This window comes from Grus americana, chromosome 14, assembly GCF_028858705.1.
Source record: "Grus americana isolate bGruAme1 chromosome 14, bGruAme1.mat, whole genome shotgun sequence".
In the NCBI taxonomy this organism is placed as follows: domain Eukaryota; kingdom Metazoa; phylum Chordata; class Aves; order Gruiformes; family Gruidae; genus Grus; species Grus americana.
Genome location: NC_072865.1, coordinates 21167309 through 21194041, shown reverse-complemented (window position 1 = coordinate 21194041; position 26733 = coordinate 21167309). Strand labels below are relative to the sequence as shown.

The window sequence follows — 26733 nt, the reverse complement described above, 5'->3', positions numbered from 1 at the left end:
GCACCAAGCCCAGCCCCGTTGTGGGAGACACAGCCGGACGCCGGGGAACCAGCCCCATGAGCAGCCCCAGCAGCGCCCAGCCACAGCTGCTGGGGTGAAGCAGCCCCCCCACAAGCGGCCCCTGCAAGAGTCTGGGCTGGGAAAGCCCGGGGGATGGGCTCCATATGCCATTCCCCAGGATGCTCTCCCAGTGTGGGGTAGGGGCTGGCTCCCCCCAGGTGCCAGGACTGTGCCTTCACACAGCCAGCTAGCCACAGTCGTAAAAGACCAGCCAGACTCCTTTTTCCCATAACACCCCCCGCCACATTCCCGCTAAGTGATTTCGGCTGTTGGCCCAGCAGTGTGAGCTGGGACCAGCCCCCTGCAGCCCCTTGCCAGTGTCACCCCGGCTGGTGCCCAAGCTGGGCACGCCGTGCATCAGAGGGCACGGGCAGGGTCCGTCTGTCCCCCAGGCCTTCAGCTTCGTCCCTCGCCGCACTGGCCCAGCTCCATCACCATCTCCAGGAGCTCCAGTCATCCCCGCAGGCACCCCTGGGCTCAGCCGCTGGCATGACCTGGGTGCCCGGGGCTGGGCTCCAAAGCCTCCAGGAGCTGCTGGGGTGGCCTGCTGGATGGCTGCTGGAGATGGCATTGGGGGCCGTTTTCCCCAGACCCTCCAAGCGCTTTCTGCTCGGTCCCGGCAGGTCGCTGCCCAGCAGGGACGGAGCCCACGCACCGCCGTCCCCCACCCCTCCTCCTCCGGGTGCACATCTGGCCAACAGATGCTGGCCCAAAGGCTGGCTGGAGCCAGGGACAAAGGCTCCGGCTACCTCCTTCCGGCGAGGCAGAGCCGGCACTGCCGGGTCCGCTCAGATCTGCCTCTTCCCGCAGCTGGGACCGGCCAGGAGACCCTGCCCACGGGCTGGAAGGGGGCACGCAGCCCACCCGCCCGGTGCAATGCCATGCATGGCACCCCGAGCGCCGGCAGTGACCCCGCCGGCTTGCCCACGGCCGAGCCCATCCAACGTCCCCCACACCAGCGCTGACCCAGTGCCGGCACGAGGCCAGCCTGGGAAACATCCACCGGCCGCTCGACGCTCGGCCTCCTGAGCTCACTCACCATCGGGAGCTCGCTTTGGACTTGTCGCGACAAAGCGAGCCTCACCGTGTTTCTCCGTGGCACGTTAAAGATACTGTTTTACCAAAACAAATGGCGTTGTGCTACCCGGTAAAACTCCGGGCGGGTCAATCCAGGAAATATCCCGGGAGGAGCCGGGGCTGGCTTAGCCCAGCCGTGCCGGGATTAACCCTGCGGATTTAGCAGCCAGGGCGACTCCAGCTCGGCTCATCGCACTGTCCCGCCCGGGCTGGCCGCCACCGCGCTCCGGCATCACCGGCGAGGTGCCCCGGCAGCCAGCGGGACCGCGGCTGGAGCTGGCAGCGGCGGCGGGGCCAGGGCGCGCAGGCAGGCGGAGGCAGGGGGCGACCGGTCGCCGTCGGGGGCCGGGACGGCTGGAAAGAGGGGTGGGAGAGAAATAACAAAGCTGTAAATCATGACACAAAACATGCATTCATTTTATTCACAAAAACAGCCTGGATCGCTAAAACATTACAAACAGCATTTCAATTTAATGATGTAGAGAGAGCTGGAGAGACGGGGATTTGAACAGAAGAGAAATATCACTTTTCATAACTGCTTCAGCACAGGTCCTGCAATATTATTTTTATTTTGATTTTAACTTCAGTAAGTTTACAAAAATTACTTCTAGGAGTAAACCGTTGCAATTAGGAGGTTTTTCTGTACGCCGTGTTTCTTGTTCTATATTAATAAACTAACAATGACTTATTTTTTCTTTTTTTTTTTTTATTCTTTTTTCCTTTGTCGAAGACCGCCAGTTGTGTAGCAATTGTTTTCTTCCACCTTTTATACTGAACCTCCTTCGGGTTAAACTTACATAGGTGAATGGCTAGGAAAAGGGATACTACATCGCTTTAAACATATTCTCATTTATAAACATGAAGTTGAGGCATTCTAGAAACTATCCACTCTATTGTATGATGGGAAAGAATCAAATAAAAAGTATAAATGAGGGTGCAATTAAACAACTGTGCTAAATTACAGTAGTGCTTATTAGTAACTAGATTTTAAAAGGTTACTGTAAATTTACATTCCCTACACAAGTACTGCATCTTTCACACATAAACAACATCAACACCAAAACACAGAAAGAAACTGATTGTCCATACTCTGTCTATTAAGTCTTGGTACTTTACAGATCCATTGTTTTTTTCTTTTAATTATTTTTATTTGAAAAGCAGTTAAATGTCTGACTAGGACTCGAAGATGTTAAAACGAACGCAAAAAAAAAAAATTATAAAAACAGGAATGAGATTTGCGAGAAAATATTTTTGGTTCTAAAGAGACACAGGTGCATCCATTCATTTCAGCCAAAAATCCCTTGCCTGAGACAACACAAGCAAGCAGTGACATTGCACTTGGATGACAGAGCTTTGGGATTCCCGTTCCTACTGGAACCATCTGAACGCGGCTCCTGTAGGAAGCATCACCTTCTGGAAAGGAAGAGAGACAGGGAGGGGGGACAGAAGAAGAAGGGACATGGCGTTAGGTCGGGTCCGGCACAGCCGCACATGCGGCACCAGGGTTGTACACCCGCACCCCCCCCCATCCCCGTCCCAGCATCCCGGCCGCCGGCCTCGGGACAGATCCAGCCCGGGCTCAGCATCCCCCGGATGCAGCCGTGCATTCCGAGGTTTCCAGCCCACCAGCAAACGCGGGGATGCTGGCCAGAGGGAGACGGGGGTCCCCCTGCCGCTGCCCCCCCCCCCATCCCCGGCAGAGCACCCGGCACAGCAGCTCGGCCATTGTTCCCACGTCCCCGCGCCGCGGCCGGCACAATGGTGCGGTCCCCAACTTCCCCTCTGGCCGATAGCGAGCACAATGGCCGGGCCACAGTGAGCCGGCATGGCCCGGCACGGCAGCACCCGCGCTGCCAGCCCCCCCCTCCTCTGCCACGGGTGGACGGACAGCAGCCCAGCCAGCAGACGGGTTTAGGAGGGCATCTGCAGGGAAACTGAGGCAGAGACTGAGATGGACGGGCTTGGGGCCACCAGACCCAGGAGCTGCTCAGGGCACAGGGGACATCACTCCCGCTGCTGCCCGGCCACAATGAACAACCTCGTCCCCAGGAGAGCAGCCACAGGCACCACCGGGGACGTCTCAGCATCTCAGGGGAAGAGGGAAGAGTCCCACCAGGCTCAATCCCACACACAACAAAGTGCCCAACATCGAATGGGATCTCTTTGAGGCCACCTCCAGGAAAAGAGGTCTCTCAATGCCAACAGCCCCCAAGCAAGGCCAAGCCATTCTAGCCAGGAGACAGGACCACACAGTCACCGAGAGGACGTGCCTCAGAGGGGACGTCAGGCCAGAAGCAAGGCCCCCTGTGAAAGCCTTCTCCTTCAGTTCCTGCATCTCCAAACAAACAAGGGACAACAACGGGAAACGAGCCGCGGGCTGTGGTGATGGGTGCAGGGCAGCAGGCTGGGCTGCCACAGGACGGGGTCGGGGGGTCAGCCAGCCCCAGCACCAGCTTCCGGCGCTGTGCAGGACTGCAGCATCTCTTGTGTTGTCCCAAGAGTCAAAACCATGCCGCGTGCAGATCCCTAACCCCGCGCAGGAGCCAGCTGGCTCTCATCGGGTCCTTCTCTTGGATCAAGACACCCACCAAGACCAGGGCAGCGTCTCCTCCCCACCCCTGCGGGAGGAACCCCAACGTGCTCACCTCCACAGGCTCCACGACCCAGATGTGGGCTTGGGCAAGTGGAAGGGGCGAAGGGCGAGAATGGGAAGGAGATGGTGGTGCCCAGCTGAGCTGCTGACACATCGGCGGTCAACAAGCAGAGAGCTGCAGGCATCACTGCTTCCCCAAAGGTCTCTGCAATATTTAATCAGGCATCTGGGAAAGGCACAAGTGCCTCTGGCCAACGATGCACTGGGATGCAGCACAGCAAGCCACCCACAGTGGATCCCGCCCAAGGCACTGTATGCAGAACCAGTGGAGCAGTGCTGGTGTGATGGACTGACCCGCAAGGGCCACCTACTCAGATACATCATCCCAGGAGAGAGGAACGAGGGGAGAGGGAGCTCCTAAAAGGTCTGAAAGGAGATGTCTGGTATGGGCCATCTCACACACCTCTGCCTCTACATTGTTAAAGGAAGATGGACAACTACCTCTAATGTGGATGGCCAGGACAGACACTCTCTTGTCCCCACAATCACAGAATCACAGAACAGTTTGGGTTGGAAGGGACCTTCACAGACCATCCAGTCCAACCTCCTACCGTGGGCAGGGACATCTTCACTACACTAGGTTGCCCAAAGCCCCGTCCAACCTGGCCTTGAACACTTCCAGTGATGAGGCATCCACAACTCCTCTGGGCAACCTGTTCCAGTGCTTCACTGCCCTCATTGTAAAACCCTTCTTCCCTATGTCCAACCTAACTCGTCGCTCTTGCAGTTTAAAACCATTGCCCCTTGTCCTTTCCCCTCACATTAGGGAGGCAATGGTCCTCACACCAGCGTTAGCTGGGGCACCAAGGCACTTTGCCAAGGCTTCTCCAGATGGAGGACAGCCCTGTTGAGTCAAATCCCCACTGTTCATGGCCTTCATGTGACCTACAGCTATGGAGACAAGCCCAGGGTGACCTGTCCAGAGATGGCCACCAGCCCCCACAGCACTACCTGGGGTTGCTGGGTCTGGCAGCGCCTGGAGGAACCCGGTTGGTGCAGGGACGCGCTGCCGCCTGCTCGAAGCGTCCAACCTGCCTCACCAGCCTTAGAGCCTCGGCTGGCCACCACTGCACTGGGACACCAGCAGTGACCGGTTATTTGGGCTCTGTAGATGTGCAGATAAAGCTTAACGGCGGTAGAGGGATTTAACCTGTTTTTTTTATGCTGCCATAAAGGTTTAATTCTATTGTTTTTACTGCTTGATTTTAGATCAGTGTTCAATCACAGCTGTGGCCCCTGTCCGGGCTCTCCGAGGATACACAAGGCTGGCGGACCAGAGTCACCAGCGGCTGCTCTTCTCCTGGGCAACGGCACAGGTCTCTGCAGCAGGGGACGATGCTTCACAGAGCCCCATGAATTTTTCATCCCTACATAAAGGGCCACCAAATGGCTGTCCCCTGCCCCAGCTTCAGCACTATGGTGTGATGACACCCCACCAGGACCTGCCATCTATGGAGATGCCGAGCTCGCAGCTTCTTGGCCATCACCACCTCCAGATGGGTCTCCACCACAAGGCAGGTGCCTGTAGCTGCCCTAGGGTTGGCCCAACACAACACATTGCCGAGGCTGGTTGACGTGGGACAAGGCTTAACAACCTAGTCATTGACCCAGGTGACCTTGAAACATCAGCTGGAGTCAGCATCCCTGTCCCAGCCACATATGGCCACAATCTCATTCAGCTCTACCAAGGTCAATGCACGGCATAAGTGAATATCCTGACAGAGGGGAGGATCTGCTCCGAAAAGGGGATGGTGACACCCTGGAGCGACCCACATCTGCCCAGGCATCCATCTCCACCAGCACAACATCTCTCCTCAGCCTCAACACGCCTATGGTCGCACCCAGGAGGGATGGGGACCTACCGTTGGTGAGGCACAACTCTATCACATGAAGAGCCCTATTGCAGTGGCTCCAATTTCTCAGCCAGCTGCGGGATGGGGAAACCAATCAAGGGGGTGACTGTTTCATGGGCTCCTGGTGCTATTTATCGTCCCTGGACCCGGTACAGCACCAGGAGAAGGGAGCAGCTCCTCCGGCTGCTGCGAGCTCCGAGTCTATTGACCCGCTTTAGGACTCTTTGGAAGAGATGAACTTTTTTTTTTTTCCCTTTCTCCCTTTTTCCAGATCACTGACTCAGCAAATTAGAACAAGAATATAATTTAGCAATACAGCGGTTTTTGAAAGACACAGTCCCCCTCTCCTCATCCCCACCGCCCAAATAGATTTTTTTTTTCCCCTTCACTATTCATTCAGAGTTGATGCTAATTGAAAAACGTAGAACGTGGCTCAGAAAACAGTGGGCCGTCCCCATTGGGACAACCAGAGGATGGGCAATGCCCTCGTGCCGGGATGCGCAATCCAGCTGATGTCTGGGTGACTTTTTAGCCTTTGCCGGCTTTGGGGATGCGCTCTCCGACAAGAAAAACCACACCAGCACAGCTGACGGCGGGATCAGCTCCTGGAAAAATCAAACCCGGCTCAAGTACGACATGTGGGGGACCCGGCAGACAGGTCTCGGCCCAGAGCAGCCACGGGTGTCTGGCTCTGCCAGAGCGGCGTGCCCACACACCACCCCTGCACCGCGTCCCAGCGCTGTGGGCACCCAGCCCTCGCCCACGCCACCGGCAGCTGCCCACAGCCCTGGCTGAATTTCAGACCCACACGACAACCCGAGTCACCAGACTTTCCCTGTGCTCCCCACGCGAATATCGCACCTCCCCGGTGGGTTTGGCAAGGTGGCACCCCAACCCGATGGCAGCTTGCAGCAGCTTTCCTCTGAGGCCAAGGGCAACACCACCCACAGGGGGACACACTCCGAGTAACACCCCAAAGCCTCACTCCGGGGGGACACCAGGCATCGCCACGCTCGGCGGGCACAGCAGGAGCAGGGTGCTCCCGGCTCCGTGCCTGTGGGGACCGCAGCCTGGCTGCCACCGGGAAATCCAGCTGTGCCTTATGGACGCATCCTGACCGCCCCAGACAGATGCTGGTCCAGGGAGACCCAGCACGACTCCAGCAAGGAAGATGCTGCCCAGCACACGCTGCAGCCGTTTCCTACCCAAAACCAGGGACCGCCTTGCTCCCGCTCGGAGCGAGCAGTGAGCCAAGGGGCTGGGCTCCGGCTGCACCGCAGCCGCGGGTTTCACCGTCACCAACTTCCCCCAAGATCTGCCCCAAAAAGCCGCCTCCTGCCTCCCTGTCCTCTGACCCAGTCGCCGGGTCAGAAGCCGCTCCATGGCTCAGGGTGCTGCAGCCCCCCCAGGACGAGGGATGCCGGCACCGAAACGCAAGCAGAGACCGGCTGCTGCCCATGCCTGCAAAGGGGAGAGCGAAGCCCAGCGTGCCCAGGGACCCCAGGGAGAGACCCCAGCCCTCCTCCCCAAGCCAATCAACCCCAGTATGTAAGGGAGGGTGGGGACTGGGGGCGCTGGGCAGAGCACGCATCTCACGATGAGAACTGTTAATGGAAAAGGGAAAAATAAAAAAGTAAGAAGTACCAGGTGTTTTATTATCTAGGGCAAGATCCGAACCCAGGAGCGCAGCCCGAGGAGGGGTTAGGGTGCCTGAGAGGGGCCGGTTACCTCCAGTGCTGCAGAAGGCTTCTTTTTGAGTTCTTCACATTTTCGGAATTTGCAAATCTGGTGGCCAGTTTTGCGATTCCTACAACTGCTGCACTGCTCGCAGTTTATCCGTCTTCGGCAGGGCGGGCACATGCCGCATCTTTTCCGTTTCTTTTTCCCCGAATTGATGGCAGATGCCAACTCATTCTGCATGGGATATTCTGCCAAGCCAGCCATATGGAGCGCGCTCTCTGCCAGAAACACGCCGGCAGGGGTCATAATGAAAAGGCCTGGGTTGATGGGAAAAGCCCCCAGGTAAGGAAAATCAGAGGGGCCGTTCATTGTCTCTGCAGCTGAGACTGCCTCCATGTCAGAGATACCAGTCCCGTGGTCGCTTGCGAGAGGAAGATGCTCCTGTACCACTCTTTTGAGCATTTCTGTCGACTGAGCAAATTGTTGTAGGGCGGTCTGTCCTTCTGAGGAGATCTCCGACACCCGGTCTAATTTGCTCAGCATACTAGAGATGTTTTTGTGCTTTGAGGTAGAATGACTTTTATCCACAGTCGCTTCGTTGCCATTAGCTAAGGGGTTGCCTTTCTCTGAATGTTCGCTTACCGAGCTGCTGCTACCAAAGGTGGAATAGTGGGAGAGTGGACGGGACTTCTTAAGACTTTTGTTCAAAGGTTCACTTATTATTCCACTTTTGTTCCTCCTCTCGGAGTTGACGGGGGGTTGAGAGTCATCTTGGTTATTTTTTTCTGTCTCTGGCTTGTTCCCAGTGTCTTGATGGGAGCCCGAATTTGACATGGTGCCCAGAGCACAACAACAAAACCAAACCCAAACTAAAAAAAAAAAAAAAAACCAAACCAAAAAAAAACAAACCCAAAAACCCACCCCCAGCGCCAAAGTGAAAGACCCCCAAAGCCCTTCTGGTAGCACCAGCCCGCCAGCCACCGGGGAAAGCTCAGACGGGAATGCACATCAACGGGGCCTCTCCTCCAGCGCCGGCTGCAGAGGTCTTCAGTCCAATCTCAGTGCAAAGACATACTGTGCGGCTCTGGGACACAACATGCGGTTCTGGAAGTAGAAAAGAAAAGCAAGTTAGCGCTGGCAAGAGCCAACAGGCTTTTCAAAGCAGCTCTTCCTCCCCCTGCCATGAAAGTCTCAGCGCCGCAAACAAAGAAACTCCAGGGAACGGACCTCGGTGGAGATCCGTTCCGCTGCTCCTTAAAAGGGTCGCCATCCAGACAGAAATGGGGGGTCACTGGGGAAGTCCTGGCCTGGTAGCAATGGCACTCCACGGCTTAAAGGCTCTCTGTGCCCAGCTCTCCTCCCCCAGGGACTGCGGCCCCAGGGAAGTCACGGGGCTCATCTCCTGCTCCGCTTCAGCGGCGTGCAGCCCCCATGCCGGATGGGACCGCGGGTGCCCACGGGGGGTCCCCGAGCCAGCAGCCAGAGCTCGTGCGAGGGGCACCCACGTCCCCTGGCTGGGTGCTGTGGAGGCAGCAGGTTGTGGGGCTGCACCCCAGCTCCCGCACCCTCCCGGATGATGCTGCTCACCCAGCTGGGGCTGGGCTGCCCCCTGCCCTCTTCCTCCTCCTCCTCCCATACCCTCGTCCCCAGGCCAGCGCTGCACACCAGACAAGCCCCAAGGGGAGCTGCAGTGTCCATCTCTGAGCCCCACGGGGAGCCACAGTGCCCACCTCCAAACCCCACAGGGAGCTGCAGCATCCACGTTCAAACCCCATGGGGCAGCTGCAGCATCCACCTCCAAGCCCCACTGCTGACCTCCAGCCATGCCCCGGCGTGCCCTGCCCGCACGCCCACAGGCAGGGGCTCGGCAGCAATGGCGAGAGCCCCCTCCCTTGGCGCCGTTCCCTGGAGCGGGGGCGATGTGACCGTCCCTGGGGCAGCTCTGGGGCAGCTGGGCCCAGTGTGGCTACAAACACTTGTTGTGAAATTCCTCCTCCTCCCTTCCCGAGCACGCACGCACGCATGCACGCACGCACAGGCACTGCCGGAGTAATCAGGCTTTAGAGGAGAAAAGCTGCAGGGCTTAGCGGAGCAGGAACCCACGTCCCCACCCCGGCAGCAGCTGGGGGAGGGCAGCGCCGGGGGAGGCCCCTCTCCTACCCCGTCCCTCCATCCTGGCTATCCCGGCAGCCTCTTCTCCAGAGTCCAGGCAGGGATGTGGCCACGTGCAGAGAGCTCTGCCAGGACCTTTGCTCCTGCCCAGGGGCGATGCAGCAGAGCAAGGGGCACCCCTGAACCGCCTGCACCCCTGCTCCTGCTCATCCGCTGCCCTTCGTGTCCCCTTCGCCACAGCCGAGCCATGGTGCAAACTCAGCAACCCCTCCACAGCCTGGGACCCTTCCCCATGGACGCGGCTGTGCAGCCGAGCTGTGGGCACCACCATTAAAACGCTGACGGGGGCAAGGTCCCCGCGCCAACCACCATGGGACTGGCAGAGGAAGGCAGCCCGTCTCACCCCGGTGCCGGAGCCAGCTCGCCTGAGGAGAAAACCCCCCCCACCCTCGCGCTAAAAACCGCTTGCTTCAGCTGCTGCGGGATTTAAGATGCAGCACGGATCGATGCAGGGCTCGGGTTCCAGTCTGGAGCTCGCCAGGCCACGTGGGGAGGGGGGGCTGCGGCGGCAGGACGGACTGCCCTTCCCTGAGCATCGCGCTCCACTCCGGGCAGGGGAATGCCGGGCGGTGGTGAGGCTGGGGTGCACCCTAAATGGGTTCTGGGGGGGTGGGTGAGCTGCTGCTGTGCAGCTGGGGCACCCATCCCTGGCTGCTGGGAAGGTGGGGGACCCGTCCCCGGAGGCGTTAGGACGGGTCACACCTTAACGCCGAAAGCAACGGGTGCAGGGGCCGGAGCGGGGAGCGCGGCAGGAAAGGCACCGGACGGGAGGATGTGAGATAAAGCTGCCCGGTGGCGTTATCTCACGCCCGCCCGTGGCCGCCTTTCCTGCGGCTTGCGCCTCTTCCGCCCCGCTCAGCCGCCGAGCGGGGAGCCAAGCACCGGGCCGAATCGGCCCGGGATTTACCAGCTTCATGGTGTCGTAACTGCCAAGCCGTGGTGCTGCCTCAGCGGTCACCGGGGGTCCCCAGCCACGACCAGGAGTGGCGCAGGAGGGACGGCAGGAGTGCACCTCGCATCGCTCTGGCAAAGAGCCCGCTGCCGTGCCGGGGCGTCCCCCCCAGCCCCAGGGCACAGGACGGCAGGGTCCAGGAGCCGAAGTGGGGAGGACACCGGCTGGAGAAACGCCATGGTCGCCATCTCCATCAGTTCACGCCTCCCTCCGCAGGTGGCCATACTGGCCAGCCCTCCCCAGCTGGCTCCAGCAGGCAGCTGCCCGTCGGTCCCACCCTGCTCTGTTAAATTGGGTGCCAGCAGCTCCCAGCCCCCGCCAGCCGCAGCCTCCTCCAACCAGGGTCGGTGGCTGCAGAGCCTGGAGCGCGGCGTCCCCGAGCACCCACCGCCGCAGCGAGTGGCACCACGGGATGAGGCCACCCCGGCGCAGCCGGTGCAGGTCCCCTGCCACCCACGGGGATGAGGGCCACACCGCCACGTCCCCCCTCAGCCCCAGCGGTGCATGGCGGTGCCCAGCCGCTGGCGCGGGGTGCTGCACCGAGCCGTGCCGAGTGGCAGTGCCGCACAATCCCGCCATTGTCCCAGCCGCCGTTCTGCCTCCGCCAGCTCCTGCCATCTGCAGCCACCCGGCGCTGCCTTCCAGCCCCCCGGGGCCGCGCTCCTCCGCGGCGGCAGGCACCGGGCACCGCGGCCGCGCCAGGTGGGACGGGTCTGTCCCCACGCTGTCCCCCCCAGCAACCCCAGGACCCACTTGCCGTGGGGTGCCCGGCTAATTTGCACAAAGGGGATGTCCTCCCACCCCAACACCGTGGGACCACCCAGCACAGCAGACATCTCAGCTGCTCCTCACCGGTCTCTGCCCAGCCAGGCTGCTAATTGCAGCGGGGGGAGGAATTAACGATCTTAATCCCTTCTTTATGATTGACCCGTGTAAAGACGGCGAGGGCCCCCCCCCCATCCCGTTTCTGCCCCTCTTCCGGCCCCCATCCCCTGGGGAAGGCGCCAGGCAGCGTCATCTGGGTCCCTGTCAGAAGGTGCTTAGTCCCGGCCGCGGCATTAAGGGGCACGTGATGGGCTCCCTCGCCCGGCTCTTTGCACCGCGCAGCTTAGCAGCCTGGAGGGACGCCAGGGTTCAAGGGGACACCGCCAAGGTCGGGAGGCCCCAACCCACACCCGGGGGGTCCCCGCTCTTTTGCAAGACCCTGTTCCCCCCCTGCAACCTCCCTGCCAGGTACAGGCTCAGCCCACGGGGTCTGAAGGCCAGATTCCCGAGGACTCAAGTGACCCGCAAGCTACAGCACCCAGGCGAGGCTGTCACTCGGGTGTCACCCGCTTCACCCTAGTCCCACTGAGGCCCATTTCCATGGGTCACCCCAAAAACCTGCCCCCCGTCAGCACGGGATGCTTGGCCAGAGCGAGGCAGCAGCACTCTCCCATGGTCCCGGGGGGAGGAAGGGAGCTGGACCCAGCCCCAGGGCCGTCCTATCCCCGGGGCTTCCCCCCAGCTCAGCCCAGCACTGCCCCACATCTCCCCTTTGCTCTGCCCCGGGGGCTCCCTGCATCCCCACACACGCGCTGACCTCGGGGACTGCGCTGCAATAGTCCTGGCAACTCCAGAAAAACAAAGGTTGCCAAAGGATGCCTGGTGGTCCAGCACCCAGAGAAACCATTGCCAGCTGATGGACTGCGAGTCTCCCTGACTGCGGGCACCATTTCCCGTCAGAGGGGAGCAGGAGAGGAGCTTCGCTTCTCGAAAAAAAATGACGAGCTGCGATTTCCAGCCCACTCCCCTGTGTTATTTCACTGCATCGCTGGAAAGCCATCAGCTCCTGCCGACGTAAAAAGTCTCGTCTTCAAGAAAGAACTTCTGCTTTCCTTTAATTTTAAATAAATCAACCTCCTCCCGGAAAAGCCGCCGGTCGGTCAGCCGTGCACAGACACGGCCGTAAAGGGAGAAGAAAGCAGCAAAGCCGAAGCCGAGCTGCTCCTGGGCTCTGGAGACAAAGGGAGAAAATAAAAGTTCGGCTTTCTTCTAATCCCTGGGCGGTGGGTGGGCACCGGGGGCAGCGGCTTTGTCTGCCCGGAGCAGACGGAGGATGGAAGGGACCCTGGCATCTTTTCAGCCTCGAGAAAGGCAGTAATTGTCCCCTCCACCGGGTTTTTGTCCCCACTTCCTCCCCCTCGCCACGCGGCTGCCCGCCCAGCACGGCCCCCACTTCACTAGCAAAGCCCTGGTGATGGACTGATGACCGGACGGATGGACGGACAGACTCAGTGGCACCACAGGCAGACCTCAGGAGGGCATGCACCACCTTGCCCCTCTCCAAGGCATCCCAGGATCGAGGGAGGCTGAAGCTGGAGGTACCTTCCCAGCTGAAGGAACCACTCACAGCACCAGAAAGGGGCCAGAAGTGGGTCCCATGCTCCTCAACCACCTGGGCCAACAGCCATGGACAGCACCTCGGATTGCGAGGCCATGGATGGTGGGAGCAATGCATGGGGAGTCCCAAGACACCCTTGAGGCATCCTGGAATGAGAAAAGCCAGCAGGTAGGACAGGATCACCGCCCTGAAGCACTGTCATGGGTCAGAGGGTCCAGCTGCAACCCAGGTCAAAGGCTGAGGAGAACAAGCACCACCAGAACAAGATTCAAAGCAGCTCCAAACCCAGCACCGCAACACCCGACTCAGCTCCCAGGTACCCTATTTCCACAGTTGAACCTGCTGCACCCTCCACAGGGTGACACAGGTCAGCTGAAAGCTGGTGGTGATGTCTCATCACAGCCTCATCGACCAGAAGTCAGGCAGCAGGCGCCAGACCAAAGGGCTACTGGACCTCTCCAACCACACAAGGAACCACCATCAAGTCTTGAGCTGCTGGGGACTCAGCCAGGCGAGAGCTGGACACGGGGACGGCTGGCAGGGCAGAGACCCATGGCACCCTCACCTCTGGGCTGCTGCTTCTGCCAAACCCACATGGGGAAACAAGGTGAACCAAGAGAGAAATCAAGCCGCAATCTCCCAATGCTGAATGTCCCTGCAGGACACCCATTCAGGGAGAACGTGGTGCCTGATAACCAAGCACGGGCACCCTGAGGCAAAGACAAGGGCGTCCTTCACCTGCGTTGTTTGCAAGCCATCACCTGTGTCAACCCAACAGCCCCCAAGCTCTGCTCTTTGCATTCATCCTCCCAAAAACTGGTCCAGCCAGAAGAACGACTCCTGGATGCGCCAAGGAAGTTACCATCACCCACTACATTTTCTCCAGACATCAAGAGAGGACAGCCAGGCCTGGGGGAGGTTTGGGCAGCATCCTGAATGCTAAGCCTCAACCCTGGGCATTTGCAGGTTAACGAGCCAGAAGTATGACGGGTCGCCAGATGGGCAACTTGCATGGAGATACTTCATCTCCTGTGCTCCAGAACATCCTTCGAAGGGTCGGTTGTGGCAGCCGCTCTGCTCATCTCTGCTGTCGAGGTGGCACTGAGGGACGTTAAGAAGCCAACTCCTGAATTAAAAAGGCTATGGAAGATTAAATCCAGCATCTGGAGTTAGCCCTGGAAGCAGATGGCGAATCATCATGGCGCACAGAGTGGCTTTCACCCATCTCCTCCTTGCAGGCAGCCTCCCTGCTCCGGTGGTGCTTCCCAAGAGCAGCTCTGGATGCACACGCAGCCTGGCCAGCAAGGGCCGGACGTGCCCCGCCAGGCACATCCTCCCGCACGGCGCAGTGGGGCCATGCTGCCATCCTGCAGATGCCCAGCTGAGCAGGCAGGAGGTGATGCCACCTCCCCAGGTGGGCTCCCCACGCCAGGGCTCCAGCAAAGACATATTTTTTTCCCCGCTGGTGGTGGGTTTCCCCACGTAACCCCATGGCTGCTGCAGGCTGCCCAACCTGCCGGTATGGGGACATGCAGGGACACCCGACTCAGGCAAATGCACCCAAGCCAGGCAGAGCCTATCACCAACGTGCCCTGGACCTCCAAGGAGGTCACCACCGTGGAGAGGACAAGGATGTCCCCAGGGACACCACCGCCTCTGTGCACATCCTTGAACCTCACCCTGCGGCCGGCCCTGCGCACGCCCTGCCGCCCCGGCGAGCTGCAGTGCCAGCACCGCCGGAGCCGCCGCCGCGAGGACCGACCCATGCCTGGGGCCGCCCCACACCGCCCGGCCAGGAAACGTGGCTGGGTCCTGCCTCCACGGGGTGGTGGTGGTTACGGATTAAGGAGTCTTAAATGTCAGACGACCAGGCGCTCCCTGGAAATCCACTTATCTCCGCTGCCACTCGGAGCGGCCAGAGCTGGGCGGTTATGGAGATAACGCGATTTGAAGCGTCCACCCGAGCATTTGCAGGGCTGCGGGTGCCCTGCGGACAACACCAGGCACCTCCTCCCCTCCTCCGCTCACCCAGCTGCTGCCCAGAGAGCCGGGTGACGGCCACGCTGCTCAGCCCCAGGGGGCTGCACCCCCACCTGTGCAGCCTCCCCCTTCCCCAATTCGGGGGGGACAAGGCAGGCTTGGCAGCCTCACCTCCCCGGCGCTCATCCATCCCTCCCCTGTGCCAAAGCTGCGCCAATTCACTGCCCAAATCCTAAAGCGACTGTAACTAAAACCTACCAGATTGAGCCTCAGGAAGGGCCCCCCCCCGCTTCTCCCCCCCCCTCCAAATGGGATTGAACAGATCTGCGCTCACACGAGCCCAGCTCGCAGCCAAGCAGCATCTGACATTCACGCGCCGTGGCACGGCTCTCTGCCGCTCGCCCACTCCCCCGGCTTGGCATCGCCTTACCCAACGCTGCCCTCCTGGAGATGCGGCATCGCTCCCAGCCCAGCAGAACCCACCCCCCCCCCCGCCCTCTGCAAAGCCCCCCCAGACCATCCTGGGGGGACCCCAGCTAGTGTCTGGTGTCCCCCCCATCCGAGGGACGTCCCCAAGGTGATTTCAGGGCTGTGACCAGGTTGAATGACCCAAGGACGTTGGGGCCAGGTGGACGGGATGCCAGCAGATGCCAGCAGCAACGGGCATCCCTGCAGGAACCCCCAGAGCCACCGCACAGGGCTGTGGGGGACCCAGGCCAGGCTTCACCCCAGGAGACCCGCACACAGCCCGCCAAGGCCAAGCTAAGACGTGTGAATCGCTCCCGTTAACAGATGGGGCGATTGCAGCGTAAATTATTTGGGGTCTAACTGATAACCAGGTCACAGAGAGACCGATCAGCAGGCGCAGAGCTCCAAGAAGTTAATTAAAAATAAGGAAAAAAGTTGTAGGCACAGCCGCATGGGAATATTTGATGGCGAAGAGCCCCAAATCCATCAGTGCCACTGCCAAGTGCCACCTCCAATGGTGCCCAAATCCATCAGTGCCGCCTCCAAGAGCAGCCCCAGCCTGGAGAGGTCCCCTTGTGCTCCCGGCTCTCTCAAACCTCATCCCTCCACATCCCACCAGGCAGCTCCATGGTGGCAGAGCACAAACCGAGGGGCTGCTCCAGATCCCACGAGAGCCGGCGGTAGGAAGGGCTGGTGCACCCATGCTGGCACCTCTGTCACCGTCACCACCGGCGAGCAAGAATCGCATCGGCAGTGGGAGCGTGCACTCAAGGACGCCGGGGCCAGCTAAAGGCATTCAAGTTTGGTCATTAATGGGTGGGGGGACCTCGTGGTCCTTAGCGATGAGACCCCCCCCACCTCACAGGTGGCAGGGCAAGGCTAACACCTTGGTGCCTGCACCCCACAGACTAAGCGAGCGCAGGGAAGCGAGGCAGCAGCTCTGCAAGCAAGGGTGCGGTGAGCACCCAGCCTCGCCAGCCACTGATCTATGGGCTGGAGAAGACGTTGGCATCCAAGAGCCATCTCTGCTGCTCGCACCACAGAGATGGGTCCCTGCTGCTTCTGAGCCGGTGGGATTAAGGTGTGTTATCCCCCACCCCGAACCCCCATGAGCGCCTGCTCCCAAAGGCGACTGCTTTGGAGGAATCGCTTGTACTGCCGGGAGGGCGGCGGCACCATCGGAAAGCTGCCGGGGTCCGCAAACGGCAGCTACTGACAGATGTCTGAGAGGACGGCAAATAATCCCGTCTTCCTCTGGGAGGATTCGGGTCGCCCTCGCCCTCGCCGGGGGTTTATCCATTGTCTGGATCTGCCGGCGGTTGTTATTTTTGGTCAGCACCACGTTTTGCTTGGCCTCACTGGCAGGAGGGAAATAGGAGGAAGAAGAGAAAGGGGAGGAAGGCTGCGTGGCCAGGGCTGGGGATGGGGGGAAGAAGACCGGCGTGGCTTTCGGGGGGCTGCAGGGAACCCCGCAGCCCGCAGGGAGCCCGGGTCAGTCTCCTGCCAACCCTGCAGCCTTGCTGAGCACAGCCAAAGCTCGCTGCAGCAGTGGGGCCAACCACCCCAGGGATCACAGCCTCCCTTGGTGCCCAGGGGAATTGCTCCCAGTAACCCCAGTAAGACCAGTGGACCAGAGAGGCTCGAGAAGTTTGGGGGGCAGGTCTCGCTGCCTGGCTGCAGCACCCTCCTGCACAGGCAGCACTTGGGGTCATCTCCACCAGCAAAAGAAAGGGCAGGGGTGCTCTGGCAGGGATGGGCAAGCCCTGCGTGCTGCCAGCACCATCCCAAGCCCTGCCTGCAGACCCGCACACGCCTCGGGCCCATCCCGATGGGCAACAAAGGCTGGAGAGCCTTCTCCGTTCTGCCCTGTGCCCCCTCCGTGGCATGGACCCCCATCCCTCATGCTTCGTCCCCAGCACCGCAGCATCCCAGGCGGCAGGTCCCATCTTCCCCAATGGCTCGGGCTTGCCGATGCTGTGGGATGCTGCTCCCGTGGCTCAGCCTGCCGCTGGGATCCGCACCCATCCCTCCGGCTACAACAGGAGGTGTGGGCAGAGCCGGGGTAAGAGGCGTCCTGGAGCTCCGAGGGAGAAGACGTACAGCCGTGCCGCAAGACTTCGCGCTTCTCCCCATCTATCCGGCAGCGACGCGGGGAGCATCCCTGCTCACCAGCAAGGCAGGGCTCGCCATCCTGCGCATCGCCTTTCCACCACCGCCCGGTCTGCCTGTGAAGCGCGAAGACAATAAAAAGCTGCCTCCCCACTCGGCGGGCTTTCGCTCCTGCAAGAGATGGAGGGCATGCCGCACAAAACTGCCTCTCCTGAGCTTTCCCCGTGCTCAGTGCCACTTGTCATTCAAGCAAACCCCGTGGCCTTTAAGCTGCCAAGGTACCAGAGCTGCTCCGGAATCAGAGTTCGCTCAGCTCCTGCCCTGGAGCAAGGAATCTGAAACGCTGCCACTGGAAACGAAACAGAGCATCCGTCATTTTACTTGCCAGGAATATATCCAGCCCCCAAAAAAAGAAATACTGCCTGCTAAAAAGCGAGTAACAAAAGCCTTCGATTCCACCAGCGAAGCAGAGCCCAGCATCGGGCATTTCCACCTGGGTCCTGATTTTCTGTCGAATTCAAAATCACCCGAAATAAAACAAGCAGCAGAGCTGGGTCAGGGCTAGAGGGGCCGAGAGGAGGATGGCAGGCCAGGACGGCTGGTGGGCACCAGCAGACCCTGCCCAGGATGCTACAAGGAAAATCCATGGGTTCGGAAAAAAAAGGATGCAGGTGGCAGAGGCAGGGCTGGAGGGGACGAGAGCTGCCAGACCCGCGCATCCAGGCACAGCCAGCCCTGCCGCGGGGCTGCCCTCGGGAAGCCACCCTGCCCCAGCCGCTGCCAGCATCCTGCCCACAAGCCGCCCCCGGCCAGGCGGGTCATCACCCCCCGGCCATTCCCAGTCGCATCCCCAGGAAAAGGAGCAGCGCGTTCCCAGCCAGCCCAGCCCCCAGCCCAGGCACGCCAACCCAAATATCTGCAAGAGGCGCTCCCCTCCCTGGGAACGGCGACTCGACACAGAGTTCACATGCCCCAGCAATGCCTGATTAAACTCCCAAACTCCAAGGGAATACCCCTGAGGCTGTCTGAAGATAAGCTAGGAGCTAGACTGCTCTCAGGAAATGCAGGAACTGGGAAAGAGCAATCATTTTTTTTCCTTTTAAATCCAGAATAATACAGACCAAACCCCGGCGTGCTCCAGCTTGGACACAAGCACTCGCCCAAGCTTGCTGCCGTGCGCTTCCCACTCCCTGGCACGACCGGGAGGTCACAGGTGACCCCAGCACTGAGACGGATCCTGCCAGAGGTGGTGGGGATGCAAGCTGGAGAGCCCAGGACAACTTCAGGCAGCGCAGAGCTGAGCGTGACCTGCCGGGCTCTGCATGCCGGGCTGGAAGCCGTTGAGCAAGATGATGGTGCCAGAGATCTGGGTGGGGGGAAGGCTGCTGCCACAAGGCCAGCGGGTACCAGAGGGCGGGGACACTTGCTGCCGACACCTCCAGGACCTGTGATGCTCTGCAGGTGCTCCATCATTTTGGTTCACCCTGGGGAACACCTCAGACACTGGTTCCACCGGTCCTTGAGTTTCATGTGACCCTCACCACCCTTCTGCTCCCCTTTGCCTTCTCTGTGACAGGTAGTCGTAGCACAAGACCCAGATCTCCCAAGCCATCTGCACGCTCAGGAGCAAAGGCAGTCAAGAAAACTGTGTTGGTACAGAGCCCGACGCAACAGGTGAGCTGGAGCATCCCAGGATAAAGAGCAAGGAGATGATGCTCCTGCCTTTCATACCTGCTGAAGCCCAGGGAGCAACCAGCTCCTCATCCTCCAGGAAAGCAGAGCCGGGGGGAGGGTGGGCACCAGGTCCCGAGATCAGTGAGCCCTGGCGCGGGGGCACCCCAGGGCTGCCCCATCCTGGCTGCGTAGACTCCACAACACCAGCTTCGATGGCATCCAACTGTGATGTCATAAGCCAGAAGTTCTACCTTTAACCAGGACCCCTGGGAAGGGGACCCGCACCACACCCACCGTGCTCTCAGATGGGCAAACGCATCTGAGGCCAGAGGAGCACAGGCGATGCACCTACCCCACGCCAAGCTCTCCTTCAGAGGAGATGTCGAATAGCTCCCTTGGTTCTTGAAGCTTCTTCAAGAATCAGGCCAAAGGAAGGGTGTCTTCCTTCCCGGCAGCATGCCAGCAGAGGATGGAAGAACAGTCCTGGGCAAGCTGATGGGAAGAGTCATGAGGAATACAAACTGCTGGGGCAAGAAGTCCTGCCCCAGGGATGTGGTGGCACAGTGGGGAGGGGTTGTACCAACAAGGGCCAGCTTGTGCTTTGGATCGAATACCAGTCTGGGTGCAGAAGGCATTTGGACCACTGCAAAACACTTGGATTTTCACCAGATGTCTCGCACACAGCCACAAGAACTTACTGTGGCCTTTCCATTATGAAGGGAGCTTAGGAGAAAGAGGAGGACAAACTTTTTACCCGGACCTGTCGTGACAGGACAAGAAGCAAGTTTTAAACTGCAAGAGGGCAGGGTTAGGTTGGACATAGGGAAGAAATGTTTTATGATGAGGGAGGTGAGGCACTGGCATAGGTTGCCCAGAGAAGCTGTGGCTGCCCCTGGCTCCCTGGAAGTGTTCAAGGCCAGGTTGGATGGGGCTTTGGGCAACCTGGTCTAGTGGAGGGTGTCCCTGCCCATGGCAGGGGGTTGGACTGGATGGTTTGTGAAGGTCCCTTTCAACCCAAACCATTCTGATTCTATGGTAATTTAACCACCAACACCGTGCCTTATGAAAAAAGCACAAGTGAGATGGGTGAAGAACCCAAAGAACCAGCCACAAGACAGAAAGCAGAGCCGGGGCCGTGGGAAGGAGGAAAGGGCCACCATCACCATCACCAGCCATGACATTAGTCAGGATGGGAGGACCCTCAGATGAAAGTGCTGCAGGACAGACAGAGGGGATCACGCTGTGTGTGGTCTCAAGGACAGCAGCCATAGAATAACCCACCTACAAGATGTCACAACACAGAAGAAGATGGGGAAGAGCCACAAGACTGAGTCTTGAGCATGAAGGAAATGCCACGTGGTGGGAGCTGGAAAGGGCTCGATGTGGTGAGCTTTTCACACTGGAGATGTGCTCTGAAGTGACTTGATTACAGGGTGTAAGCACCCTTCTGGACTCACTGGTCCTTCTTGGTCCCAAGCTCTGAGGGTCTACAACTAAAACTAGAGTTAGAAATCAATGTTTCTGCCTTTTCTCACTTCCTCAAAATCTGAGGAACAAGGTGGCAAGCTGGAATGGCAATGAACAAGCTGGACATGGTTGTCACAGCCAGCACCTGCCACGTGGTGGTCCACCTCTTCCTCAGCCAGTCCAGGGTGGGTTCAGAGCTCCCAGCCTCTTCCCAGGGACCGTATGCTCAACTGGTGACCCCTCTTCAAGAGAACCATCTTCCCTCACCCCTGCAGAAGGGTTTGATCCCATGCCTTCCTAAAACCCAACACCCACGTCCCCATCGCTGTACAGGTCCTCCTGCCACAGAGCCAGCAAGCCCCTGAGATAGGGGGAATGGGGCCTCCAGAGCACAGGGCACCAACCCAAAGGGTTGACATCCCCACTGCCCACTCTCAGCTTCCACGATGGACATCCTCCTCCATCTGCTGCTTTCTCCAGCCTACTCCATCTCTTCCTCCTTCCTCTTCCCCACATTGGCACCACCGTGCCACAGACACCTTGCTCCATGGTAGCAGAGCCCAAGGGAGCGTTGGGGCTGAGCAGAGTCTGTGGGGCAAGCCAGGCAGAGAGCCCCAGCAGCCTCCATCCCCCAGTGAGCAGGAGCACCGGGGAACTTGGTCTTGCAGGTGGTGGATCAGGCAGAAGGAAACCGGTCCTCCTGGCTAGGATGAGCTGCCAGCATTTTAGGGACTGTCCACACCGCCTTCCTTGGTCTTATGGTGGTGGTCGGCAAATCCAAAGTGTGACTGAGGGCCGGGTTGGGGGGACGCTGCGCTCACAAAGCGGAGGAAGGCACATTTCCATCCCATTGGGCATCACAAAGACCCATCCTTGTGGGGTTTTTTTTTTCCCTCCTTTGGTAGTTTTTGACACATTTGACGTGGGGTACATCCAGGTTAAGGGTAGAAAAAAACTTCCCCAGCACTTCCTGACCACGTTCCCTTTGACCAGGGTGGCTTCCCCATCTTTGTGCACCCTGGATGGACCCACGTGGCCTCCCCGCACCTTTCTCCTACATGATGCAAAGCTGAACCGCAGCACCCTGAGGGGGAAGACCTTCCTTTAAGGATTTTGCAGAGAAAGAGGCACGTTTTACCCCAATGGTGCACTTTTAATGATGCATCACAGCCAAAACCTTGCACCAGGGCACCCCCAGGGCTGCAGTCTTCACTGTCCCTTGCACCCAAGGGAAGCGGCTGGCACATGCAGGGGATTTGGGATGGGTGTCTCCAGAGGATGGCCACGGATGTCCTCGTGTCCCCGCAGCGGGCAGCCCCGCTCCGGCTCAAGGGGTTTAAGCTGAACTAGTGCAAGTCCCTCCTGCAGACCCCCGAGGCGTAAGGCTCCCTGAGCTCTTAATGGGCTTACGGAGCTGCTGGGACCAGAGCGGCTGCCCCAGCGCAGGGGCTGGGGGGACTTAAAGGTGCCGCCGGCCGGCAGTGTGCCGCAGCACTGCTGACACTGGTCGTCCCTGGCACGGCGGGGGCCAGCTGACAGCCCCGTCCCAGCCGGGCTATCACTGACGGCACCAAGCGCTCAGCCCGCTCCCGCCCTGTCCCAAATCCCATGCGCCTTCCTCCAGGCAGGCATCCTCTGCCCAGCCTCGAGGACAGAGGCAGACGCGTGTCCCGCCCAGCTGCCCCAGCACTGCAGCAGATCTCATCCCCCCTGCCCCATGCCAGCGGCCCCCGGCACCCCAGGAGAGAGCAGAGCCTACAGGTACCAGGGAAGGGAGGTGGGACGGACACAAGCTGGTGCAGAGGGCAGGCCAGCACGCCCGCTCCTGCTTGCCCCCTGCACCGGCACCCCACGCCTGCGCCCATACCCCATGCCTGCGCCCTACACCAGCACCCCACGCCTGCACCCATACCCCATGCCTGTGCCCATACCCCATGCCTGCGCCCCACACCAGCACCCCGTGCCTGCGCCTATACCCCATGTCTGCGTCCTACGCCAGCACCCCGTGCCTGCGCCCATACCCCATGCCTGCGCCCCACACTGGCACCCCACATCTGCTCCTTGCCATTCACCCCAAACCTATGCCACATACCTGGCCCCATGCCTGCAGCCCATGTTTCACCCCACATCTCATCCCACTGCATCACCCAGGGCTGTGCTGAGCCCATGCTGTGGGACCGGGGCTGCGGGATCGAGGCGGGATTGGGGCAGGAGCAGCTGCAGGCTCCCCCCACTCCAGGGGCTCAGGACCCCCCTCAAAGTCAGGCTGGGGGTGGACACGAGCATGTGCTACCCAGCACCCTGCCCGGTGAGGATGAAGGGACTGGCATGCCATCCCACGCCATCCCCAGGAAATCCTGTTTTTCCGGGCTTGGATCAAGCACGGGGGACCGGGAACGACAGCCAGCCAAACGGGGCTGTCCAGGGAAAATCCTGCTGGAAAGCAGCAAAACCCTGTCCCCGACAAACCCGACCCGCGCTGCCGAGGCAGCCCCTCGCCAGCCTGCCGCGCTCCAGGAGGGACAGCTCTGCCTTCCTGCGTCAACGTATTTCGGGGGCTTGGACTCCAGCATGCAGGTTTGTGCCTTCGGGTATTTTCAGAGGGGAAATATATTAAAAAAAAAGGAAAAAAACCCCACCACACACCAAAAAAATCAAAAAACCTGGGCACGCAACTGAGCTCCTGTGATTTCCATATCAGCTGCTGTACACGCACACGGCATGGAAAAATCCTTAGGAAATTTCTGCTGAAAAATAAAAAAATAAAGGAAAACCCACAGAAGGCTGAGCTCGCCGGACACAGCACGCCAGGAGGGGCTGACAGAGCTGTTACGGTCTATTGGGCCAATAATCCACAAACTAAGACGGATTTATTGTACATGGCAGATCGTAACAGCTCCAAAGAAACCATCACTGTCTCCCGGTGCTTAAAATTCACTTTCTTGGGGGAAAAAAAAGGGCCAAAATATGGCTTTACAAGATAAGATGCGTGGTTGTACCATTCTGTGACAGACAGAAGCCTGTGCAAACACATATATGGGGGTTTTTTTCTTGATATATAAATAAATAAAATATCTCCTCTTCCAAGGCAAGCACGACTGCATTACCCGGCTCGGAGTGCTGTCGTTACCACCGGATTACCCGGCTTGGTTTCACCTCCGTTAGCAAGATGGATTTGCAGAGACCTCGTTTCCACCCCAATATTGCCACCCGAACGCATGAGGAGATAAAAATTAAATTCATTAAAGCCAACTGGAGCCCCTGCACCCATCTGGCTTGCTGGGATGGGTGGGTTTGGGTCCCCTTTCCTTGGAAGGTGCAAGCCTCTGAGAAGCGAGATGCCGGAGTGGAGAGCAGGCTCTTCCCACCAGCACGACACCATGTTGGCAAGCCCGGGATGGGGCGATATTTTAAAAAATAAAAATAATAGATAGAAATAATAATAATAAAGGACAAAGCTGGTCCTTTCCTTTGCAGCTTTGTTTCTGGACGGACAGGAGCCCGAGCCAGCACGGAGGAGCAGGACCAGGACTGAGACCAGCCTGACCCTGGCGGTAATCGCGGCGTCTGTTCGAATCGCTGCGACGCTGGAAATCACGCTGGGCCCGGCTGAGAGCTTACCGGCCGGCTGATCATATCAGATGGGGATCAAAGAGGCTCAGCTAACGGGTTTAGTGCACGGCTCGTCCCAGCCGGCGCTGCCGCTGAGCGGGGGAGGCCGGGCTCCCACTCACCCCAGGGAGCCAAGGATGCTTGCGGGAAGCCCGGAGGGTGCACACGGCAGCGAGCATCACTCGGCAGGGTTTCAGCCAGCCCTGAAACCCCTCAGCATCGCGCCTGGATGATGGGTCGGGCAATACCATGTGCTCGTCCTGCCAGGACCCACCAGCCCCTGGCTGTACCCCAGAACCATCCCGGAGGTGGGGTGGGGGGGTGCGAGCGGTGGGATGCTGCAGCAGGCAACCATGGGAGCATCTTTCAGCCGCACTCGGAGACGCAGAGTGATGCCCGCAGGCAGGGACGGGTGCAGGCAGGAGGTTTGCACAGGGTGCCCCAGCCGCAGCCCCCCTGTGAGCAGCGCAGCCCGGCTGCGGGAAGCGATGTGCCGGGACTGGCTGGGCGGCTCCGGGGAGGGAGCTGAGCCGAGTAATTAGAGCAGGAGGCTGTGAGTCAGCAAACGATGCGTAACCTCACGGAGGTTGACAATGAGGCAAAAGATGGCAGTTTCGACCGAGAGCGTCCACTGAAAGGGCACATTTAGATATGCGAGAAGCAGCAACTCCCAATAATTGCAGGGCTGGCGACCCGCTCTGCAAACCACACTGCTCCACAATCACCGTCCGGCTGCCAAATATTCGACGCCTTTCTCCAAAATCATTGCAAATAGAGACGCGGTCAGTCACAGCCCAAACCCTACAGGAGCAAGGTAGTGGGGACTGCTTCCAAAAACCCTGTGATCGGGGGGGGGGGGGGAAGATGCCGGGCAGCATCTCCTCCAGCCTCCCAGACTGCCTGGGGAGCAAGATACGGCCGGGCTCGGCAGCTGACCTTGCTCCAGATGCCCTGGAGAGAAGAGCAGCCGGCGGCGGTGATCCTCCCGGCACGCCCGCTGCGCTCCGGGATGGATATTAAGGACAAGGTTTGGCTTGGAAACAAACCCCAGCTCCATCCACAGAGTCATCCCCCTCCTTTTTCTGGGGGGGCCACCGGGGCTGCAGGCAGGTAGGGCCCCGCCGCACAGCAGCCCTCGGCAAGGAGAGTTTAATTAACCCCGGAAAGCAATCGTTAAACGGCCAGCCCGGGTAATCGATGCGGAAGGGGCAGCTTGCTGCCGAGGGACCATCTGCTCCGGGGAGGGATGGCGGCTCATCGTCCCCCCACCACCACCCATCACCCCGCGCCTGCCGGGAAGCGGCCGCAGGGCAGCTGGTTTGGGGGCCCAAACCTGAGCTGAACACCGGCCAAGCTGCCCCCGGGTGGGACGGGAGCTGCCCACCACGGGTCCCTCCAGCCCTTGCCTCAACCCTCGCTTCCCGTAAAGCCCCAGGTCCCCAAGCCACGTGATTTCCTACGCGTCGCAGCCCCCCCGGCACAAAGCCCAGCCGGGGGCCCCCGCTGGAGGGTCCCTCCGGAGCAAGGCAGCCCCCGCAGCTGGGATGCAGCTGAAGGAGAGCTGGGCAGGGATGCAGCCGAGCATCCCCCTCATCCCTCAGCTATTTTCACCCATGAGATGAGTTTGGGGCAGTCTCAGCCCTGAAAACACAGGGCATTTGTGTCTTTTGGAGTGCCCAGCCCCCCGTGCACACCTACAGTCAGCCTCCCAGGGGAATGCTCAGAGGGATGCTCTCGGCATCCCAGCATTGCCCAGGGTACCAACCGCACTGTCACAGGGCACCGCGTTCCTTCCTGTCCCTGCCTGCCCTGCCTGTTTGGGCAGGGATGCCCCGCAGCAGCCTGGCGGGAGTGCAGCTGGAGGCAGCAGGGAGACCCCGGAAGAGCTGCACTGCCAGAGGGAAACTGAGGCAGGGAAGGGCTGGGATGTGCCCACGCTAATGGAGCCAGATTCGTTTTTTTGTGCTATGCCTCACCCCATGGCCACCCCGGTTCAAGTGTGCACAGCAGGGGCCAGGGAGCAAACAGGTTTTCCTGCATCCAGCAACAAAGCCAGCCGTGTTGCACAGTGCCTGCCTACGCTCCGGTGACAGTCTCTGCCCCGGCACTCCCCCATGCCCCCCTCCTTCAAACTGTGTGGGCAGCCCTGGGCCCTTTTCCAACCCCATACTTCCAAGTTTCTCCTTAATTGCTTTTATTTCCACCTGATAAATAAATGATGCCGGGTGCTCAGGGGCAGCGGGGCCGGGTGGGGTGTACCCGCTCCTGAGGGACCCAGGAGCTGCTCCTCGCTCCAGGGCACCCACTCCAGCTCCAGAATGGGGTCCCTGGGCACATTTGGGATGGGCACAGGAAGACCCCTGGCCCCTCGCCCCATGGTCACCCCCCCAGGAGAGCTTTGGGGGCAGCTGGGGATACAGCCAGCAGCAGCATCTCAGGGCAAAGCCAGCCAGGGAAGGGAAGAGCAGGATGATTTTTGTCCTCCAGGATGGGATCAGTGAGACCCATGTCCCCACTGGTGTCACTCCTCCCTCTCCTACGAGGGATTCCTCCTACCATCATCACACCCCGCATGGCTCCCAGTGCCACCACA

At 59.9% G+C, this 26733-nt stretch overlaps 1 protein-coding gene across 1 annotated transcript in view; it reads right to left on the bottom strand.

The window, feature by feature from the left end:
• Positions 1–1543: 1543 nt before the first annotated feature.
• The window catches only part of CXXC5 (CXXC finger protein 5), a 38757-nt gene continuing 13567 nt past the window's right edge, over positions 1544–26733 (bottom strand). Inside the window, exons 2-3 of the mRNA XM_054842182.1 lie at positions 7372–8427; positions 1544–2550 (exon numbers count right to left, since the gene is read on the bottom strand). Coding sequence (XP_054698157.1) covers positions 2506–2550; positions 7372–8157 — 831 coding nt within the window. The 5' untranslated portion in view covers positions 8158–8427 and the 3' untranslated portion in view covers positions 1544–2505. The remainder of the gene's footprint in view (positions 2551–7371; positions 8428–26733) is intronic.